Source organism: Pygoscelis adeliae, unplaced genomic scaffold (genome assembly GCF_000699105.1).
Source record: "Pygoscelis adeliae isolate BGI_AS28 unplaced genomic scaffold, ASM69910v1 Scaffold317, whole genome shotgun sequence".
NCBI lineage: Eukaryota > Metazoa > Chordata > Aves > Sphenisciformes > Spheniscidae > Pygoscelis > Pygoscelis adeliae.
Window position 1 is genome coordinate 297821 of NW_008825155.1, and position 8024 is coordinate 305844.

General features: G+C 50.3%; 1 protein-coding gene across 1 annotated transcript; it reads right to left on the reverse strand.

The window, feature by feature from the left end:
* Positions 1 to 296: 296 nt before the first annotated feature.
* CALHM3 (calcium homeostasis modulator 3) lies at positions 297 to 3182 on the reverse strand. Its single transcript, XM_009328438.1, is given in 4 exon segments — positions 297 to 758; positions 1725 to 1980; positions 2898 to 3137; positions 3139 to 3182. Coding segments are annotated over 4 exon segments (1002 nt in total).
* Between the last annotated feature and the right edge of the window lie 4842 nt (positions 3183 to 8024).

The following is an 8024-nucleotide window of genomic DNA, read 5'->3' on the forward strand; positions in this document are numbered from 1 at the left end:
TCTTCCTCCTTATGAACTTTTCACCTTAGGTGGTGGCGCATGCTCTATGCTCCTTCAGGTGTTGTGCCAACTACTAACCCAGTCTAAACCGGTATACTTTCTCATTAGACAGATTCTTGTGACAGCAAGCATGATATATAGCAAGATGTGTAATACACAGCTGGATGTGTAGATAAGCTGGGCTTGCAATTAGAGGCTATCTCCACATTTTGGGTACAGTAAGCCAGATATACAGCAGGATGTGTAAATAAGCTGGGTTTCCAATTAGAGGCTATCTCCGCATTTCAAAGGCCCCTTTACATGTTGGTGTGCTGGGGGAATTTGGACCGGGTACCGGGGCTGCCTGCCCAGGGCAGAAGGGCTCTCTCTTGCCCCAGGGGATGCTTCTGGGTCGCCTGGCTGACATCCAGGGGAGGTTTCTCATAGCACCACATTTTCAGAAGTTTATTCACCTGGTCCTGGTCTGTGATGCCCTGGAGAAGATCTTCCTCTCCTTCAGCCCCCTCTCCCTGCCTAGGCAAGCTGAAGCTGTGCAGTTTGATCTTTTGCCACATGCTTTCAAAGAAGTGGAGGATGCATTTGTGAGCAAAGAGCCGGCTGTGCTCACAGCAGGTTTCCTCAAAAATCTTTTGCTCGATGTCAATGCAGTTGCTCCAGTGATGTGCCTGCAGGAGGGTGGCCTGGTTGAAGCAAGGTCTGAGCCAGCGGGTGAGGAAAACTGTTACGATAAGGATCAAGAAAATGCTCCAGCCGAGTGCCTGGGTGATAAGAAATAAGCAGTGGAACAGGAGCAAGACAGGCACAAAGACAGGCACGAGAGCTGTTTGCCTGTATCGCCGAGACAGGGAATTTGTGTGGCGGGCGGGGAGATGTGACATATCTGGACTCCTGTCCTTGATCTGTCCCTGAAGTCCAGCATCCCCAGACTGCACTCAGAGGGTTGGTGTAATCTCCTCCCAGTGAATATAGGACATTTATCTGTGCATCAATAGTTCAGTAGGATAACTGTTTGCAAAGTTAGCCTGGAGCAGCCAGGCATTTGCTCTGAGCACGAGAGCACCCCAAGGGAAGGGGACTTCAGTGCTCTCCTTTGGCGCTCACGTATCTCCAGTGAGATCTTCATCTGGTTCCAGGGCCCAGGAGTCCTGGCAGCAGGGTGAAGACAGCCCAGACTACATGCAGCTCCCTTTGGTAAGAAGGGCTTGTTTTCAATGCTCTCCCACCGGTCCTCACCCCTGACCTGGCACTCCTGTACCAACAGCAGGGGCTGGCCAGGGCTCCACTCCCCATCGTGTCCTGTTCTCCCATCATTCCTGAGCAAGCTGCTTTCGTCTGCCTCAGCTTGCACTGTCCTTAAAACAGTGAGTCCTATCTGTGAGGGTAGCAGTTAGAAAGGTCTTCTGACACTGGACAGGGCCTTAGGAGACACCTATATTCCTTGCAACCTGCTTTTTATTATCTGGGTTTAGAAGTTGCCTCTTCTTCTAGAAACAAAGTTCTGTTAATTAAACCATTTATTTCCTTCCTTTTCCCTACCTGAGTAGGGAAATCTCCCTACTCTGGAGATTATCACTGGCAACATTTGGGAGCATAAAGAAGCAAAAAGCAGTCTTGCTCCCAGCCTGACAATGGTGAAGCTATGACAAATCAAGGAAGAGCAGGAGCAGAAGACGCATGCCCCGGGCACCTCACTGACACGGGGGGCTCTGCCAGCAGTGACCTACTTGGGACCAGCAGCGCAGGTACCTGGACACTGCCTTGTGGGACGTGTTGTTCCTCATGAGCTCATCGTCCTTGCAGGGCATCTTGGCCAGCAGCTGCTGCACCTGCACCGGGCTGGCGTTGGCAAAGCCCACAAACTTCTTGGGATCCACAGAGCCACTGGAAGAGCAGATCAGGCATTTGCGATCCAGGAGGGTGACTACGATCCAGACGACAGGGACAACCATGGCTCGCTGCATGATGGAGGAACACATGTACCTGGGGCAGGAGAGAGAGAAGTGAGTGGGTAAATGCTGGGAGCTTTCTCGTCATCCAGAGCCTTGATGGATGCAGGCTGCCCTATGCCAAGCATCCCTCCCAGAGCCAGGGAGCTGACTCCCAGGACTGTCCCCAGCATTGCTCCAGCTAATGCCTCTTCTGCTCTGGGATCTCTTTGTTAGTCCTGCCTCCTGGTGAAATCTGTGCCAGAGCGCGGCAGTGATGCTGTGGGCATTCAATACAGTGCATGGACCTCTCATTATGTGCTTGCCTCAACTGTATACTTATGTCTCCCACGAACAAAACCTTGTCAGCTCTCCCTTGCCTTCTTCATTCACTCTTTCTTTTCTCATCAGCTCAGTTTCTACCTGGAAAATTGCTTTTCTCTACAGCCTTTCTTGCCCCACTCTGTGCCAACCTGTGCACTGGGTAAAGCTTTGTACGTAACAGATTGAATGTGATTCTCCTCTCCCTTCCACCAGTGTAAGTCAGTAAAAACTCAACTGAAGGAAGGGAAACCACAAGGCTATCAATAAAGAATGACCATGATGGAAATGCCACTCTTTCTGCACATTTAAGTGGAAATGCCTCATCTTTTTGCATGTGTAAGCTCCAGGAGAAACCCTGCGTGTGCACGACAGGGCAGGCAGCAATGCAGTTTCCCAGGGTGGCAGCATAAATCCAGCCGTTGATGTCGAGGTGCTCCTGCCCTCCTTTGCTGGGATGGGATGACGCTCTGCCTTCATTTCTGCTGTTGTAAATGCATTTACCATGCCCCTGCCCCTGCAGGCTCATGGGGAAAGGTCTCGGGAGCTGAGCTTAGAAGAAAATTAATTACCAGGAGGTTCAGAGCTATGGAGGTGAGACTGCTACATGGGAGGTGAAAGGAGGGATGCCACTCCTGTTGCAAACCCCACCTGATGACAGCTAGGTCCTTCTTTCTGTGCCCCTGCTGTCGCCTCCACTCCTCCAGCATCACCAGGGACTGTCTGTTAAGGATGAGGCCTCAGAGGAAGAGGACGACGGGGGGTATGAACATGATCCCCAAGCTGTATGCCATGTTGTACCAGGGCAGACAGGGGCAGCTGAACTCAAAGCAGGTATACATCTTTACGCTAGCCAGGGCTAACAGCCCACAGATCCCATTCATTACAGACTGAGTTGGACTGGAAGTACGGGAAGATCATCCGGAAACGGTCCATTGTGTTCTTTTGGCCAGGGATGTTCCTCCTGGGAAATCCCTGGGCTGCCTGGCACAGCCCGTCTCCCTTCACCCCCCCTTCTGCTGCCGCGGGGCAGGGGATGCAGCTCAGCCCACAGTCGGTCGAGGTAGGAGGATGGGGATGGAAGAGATCTGCTGTGGCAGGGGGGAAACCCTGTGCTGGGGCTTCCCCACTGGCACACGGCTTTCACAGGTCTGTCTCTCACCCAGTGCTTATCTTCTGGGGCAGTTGGTAGCTTTTCTAGGTGAGCAGATGGATACAGCCTCCAGCAGCTGTTTTTTCCACCTTGTTTTTCATTTTCAGGGCTGTCCCACGTGCCAAACAGTGACAGCCTCCAGTAGTGCTGGGTCCCTCCCTCCCGGAGATGCTAACTCTCAACCGAGAGCCGTCGGTGGATGCCTGTGAGCTGCCCTCTCTGCTGACTGAGGGCTGTTGAGCGATTCATCGGCTGGGAGAAACCAGGCCAGTCAAATGAGCTCATCTGTGTTACTGCTGCCGTCCCATTTCTTTTCGGTGAAGCATGTCCCCAGCCCTGAGTGGGGCAGGGGGGAGGCAGGGAGCACACACCTGGCTCCAAGCACGCCACATCACCGTGAGCTCAGATTTCCCTATGAAAATGGGCTGAAAGGACCAACCCTTCAGTCAGGAGGCTGTGAGAATTGATAGCTTTCAAAGCCTGGAATGGCACTTCGGGGCAAAGGCTGTTCTCTGCTACACATCATACACATACTGTGACATTTGTACCATACCTACATCCATGTCCAAGGCCCTTGCACTGGGGCTCCTTCCTGCTCCCTGTCAGAGGGCATGGGTGCAATCAGAGCAGCTGGCTCATTTGTCCCATGGGACTGGATTATCACCTACTGTCCATTTTAAATATCCCAGAGGCAATTCCTCTTTTCCTCTCAGAAGTTTATTTTACAGATAGATACACCTCATTGCCACACAAGGAAGGTCAGTTTTTTCTGATGTATTCAACATAATTCTCCTCTCCCCAGCTTTCATCTGAAAACATTTTCAGATTTATTTTCAGCTCAGGTTTCCACACGCATTCAGGAAAGGGGAAAAAAAAAGGGTGTTACATTTACCTGTTTTGTTAAAAAAGAGAGGAACCATCTCCACCGAAGTACACTTGCTGCCAGCACTGAGGTTTCTGCCCACACTGGCTCCCATTGCAGGGCTGGTTGCCTTGATGGGATGGCGCAGAAAGGGAGCAGCAGGGAGGGGTACCTATAGTTGCTCGCAGGCACATACAGTGGGTGTGTGACACATGCTGACTCACAGGACCACAATGTCACCTCCTCTGATATAAACAGCAACTTGCACAATTACTTTAATGAAATGCAATTTCACCAACCATAATATTTGTGTTCTCCTTTACCTGTGAGTGGAAGTGACTGTTAATATTCATCTATCAGCAATAAAAACCCACGGCTAATCAGCTAATGTTTCCATTTTGCCATTACAGGACATCAGGACCGCTCCATTTTGCTGTTGTAGGGCATCAGGACCCCTGGCTGAACTCCATGGGTGATTTTTAGCCAGGGTGCAGCTTGTCTCGGTTCCCTACTGCTTTAATGCTCATTGGGTTACTCATTTAATGGCTTGCTTTTATGTGCTGACTCAGGTTCAGAAAGTGTTGTGCACTCTCTGTAGAACAATTACTTTAGAGAAATCATTTTGCCTTTCCAGCTCTCCTGGGCAAAAACATGCTAAAGGCTAAATAGTTCCTCATAGCTCAGGAAAATAAGATGTAAAAAGAGTAGGAAGCATCCTCTGGACAGCACAAGCTACAAGGGAATTTTACTTCTCCCAGTTGCAATTGCCTGGCCTGGATGTTAGAGGTCTGTAAAGGATGCCTCAGGATAATTACTGTGCTCTGTTGTGATCTGGGATCTCACCAGTAACTTAGAGCTGAGACATGAAGTTGTTGAATTGTAGAAGAAAGGAAATATTCCTTAATTTGCGGCAAAAGACATCGGGGAGCTTCCTGGGGAGAGAAAGAAAGGACCCTTGAGGTCAGTAAATTGCTAGACATGGGCAAATGTTCAAAATGTTCTCAAAACTAAGCCCATTTGATTACTCAGTTCTTCGGGTGAAACAAAGAGGAAACAAGGACTAAAATAATCTATCTCCTCTCCTCCAGCAAGGGGACCTGCCCCATGTCCCCAGTGGTGTAGTCACCCTTCCGAGCCTGCTGCGAGGCTGCCTGCGTCTCTCTGGAGCTGTTGGACAGGAACACCGTCCTCAGAGGAAGGCAGCTGCTCCGTGACAGCAAACCTCCAAAACCACGCTGGAAGCTGTTGTTCCATCTTTTGGACGTCCATGTTAGACAACCGTTTGCTTTTGCCTCAGCACTGCAGAACACAGGGAGAGGGAAGGAGATGCCCTTCCCCGCTCCCTTATGGGAGTAAAATACCACCTGTAGGCTTTTTGCCTCAGATGATGGAGAGGGTAGTGGGTACAGGTGCGGGAAACTCTCACCCTATAGGTGAGAGCCCTTTTGGTGCAGCATAGCCATCAGTCCCTCTTGCTTTGGGGAAAAGGATGATTCATCACCAAAATTTGAGCTGGTAATTTAAAATAGGACAAATTCAGCAGAACAGTATGGTCAGTTTTGTGCACGAGCCTGTGATGCTGGAGCAGCACTGATGCTGTGCATGTAGCATGCATGCCTTCTGGGTGTGTGCATATCCAGAGCAAGCCCTTATACATATATTTAGGTGGGGAGCAGAGAGCCAGCAGCGCAGGTCCCCTGTGTCTGGGGCTGTGCCCTCAGTCTGTGCCACCAGCTCCCTGCTCACCGCTGGGTTGGTCCCCGAAGGACAGAGGCAGGAGCACTGTGGCTCTGACAGTAACCCCACTTGCTCGCTGGCCTCCCCCAAACCCCAGCAATGAGTGAGCTGCAGGGGATGAGTTGCTTTGTCACACTTTGGTCTCTCTTTTCTGTGCTGGGACTGGACCCTCTTTCCCCCAGGAAAGCCAGTGTCCAGGAGCAGACATTTCACCTGTCCCCAAGCTTGCTCTGCTGGAAACAGGCCATTGCCACAAGCTCTTGTCCCAGCAGTGGGGAAGGGCCCCCAGGGCTCCGGTGGGAGTGCTCCTGGCCCGTGGTGTGGGAGATGATGGGTTACCTCATTAGGAGCTGTTTGCAGTTGTTTATAACTTTGACAAATTATTTAATTACCCGGACTGAATTTTTTCTGTCCTGAATGTCTGCCTCAGGCAAACTATTTTTAGAAAACTGTTACATGATGTAAGGGCACAAAAAAAAGGACTTCTTTTTCCCTATTAAAAATGGGGGGTTGTGTAATTGATCTGCAAAGGCACAAAAACTCTGACACCCGCCTCGGGGGCACAGTGGTGACTGTCCCACTGCGAGTGGGTGCTGTATTTGGGGTGCCCCCACCAGCACCGCAGGAGGCTGAGTTACCACCCCGCTCCTTTTTGTGCCTCCGTTGCTGGCCGTGGAATTACCCTGGGACAATCCGGGATGCAGAACTGGCCCAGCACATCCCCGGACTGCAGGAGACGGCTATGAAATTAATTTAGCTCTGAATGTCTTTTCCTAAATTCTTGGCTCGTTAGTTGCCACACGGGGATGCAACCTCCATGCAGTGTTTGGTCAAAATGAGCACTGTATGGCCACAAGGAGCAGGTACCGAGCAACCTGTGTTCCTCACCTCTGTTTCCCTTTACAGGGTTAAGTGTGGATCCACATGGAGCCCCACACCGGGTGCTGGGAGGAGGAGTAGGTCACTGGTGAAAAGCTGCATCCCTGTGGCATGAGAGCAGCTACATTCTCCCAGGTCACCATGGGAAGACTGTGGTCCGGTCTCTGTTTTCAGCACCTCTCAGCTTGGAAAACTCCTTCCACCTGGCTGTGTTTATTCAGAGGACAAGGGTTAATGCTTTCTCAAGGCTTGGAGGAAATACGTCATCTTGTGTTTAAGTGAAAGCCATTAACACCATAAATCACCTTTACCAGCAACAGTGCCTGCAGACCAATACCTTGTTCCTCTGCAGTTCAGGTGGGCCTGTTGCTAACCGCTGGGCACACAGGCAGACACCCCTGAGAGCCTGTCTATACTTGACCGGCAGGTTGCAACTGAGCTTTGTTTTCTATTATCTTTTTCAGACAGTTTGGGGACCAGTCTCCCACTGGTATCTGAGGACAGCGGAGCAGCATCATTGCCTTCTTGCTCTGCAAAGCTGGCAGAGGATTTTACCCCTCACTGCCTGGAGATCTTTCAGCATCTTCAATTTATCACAGCAGAAGTCACCTTCCACTTCAACTGCCCATGAAGAAGGACATAGGCAGTATTTTTTCCCTCCAAACGCTATGCAAACTCCTGATGGTCACTGGCAGCAGAGACAAATTAAAGCACTGTTGGCTCTGTGGGGCAGGGACCACCTGAATCTGAGTATTTTTGCACAGCTGAGTACTCTGCCCAGGCTAAGCAAATAATGAGTAATGACCATTAAATGATTAATGAGATACTAGCAAAAATAATGGCGGCATTGTGAAATGTAGATTGTCTTCACTAATAATGTTCTCTGGAGATTAGATTCTCCTGTGTTCTGCCTTGTAACTTCATTAAAGCACCAACACGCAACTGACTGCCAATGAGGAAATATACAGCTTAGTTATGTGCTGGTCTTCTGAAGAGCTCATTGTATATTGCTCTCCTGGCCGTTAGCGCTTAGCTTTTTGGCTTACGTGGAAGCCTTGTTTCCTGATCTCTGCATTATCCCAACCTTGACCTAATTCACACCGTTTCTGACTGAGAGCTTTTTGCAAGGCCATTTATCTGCTTGGCT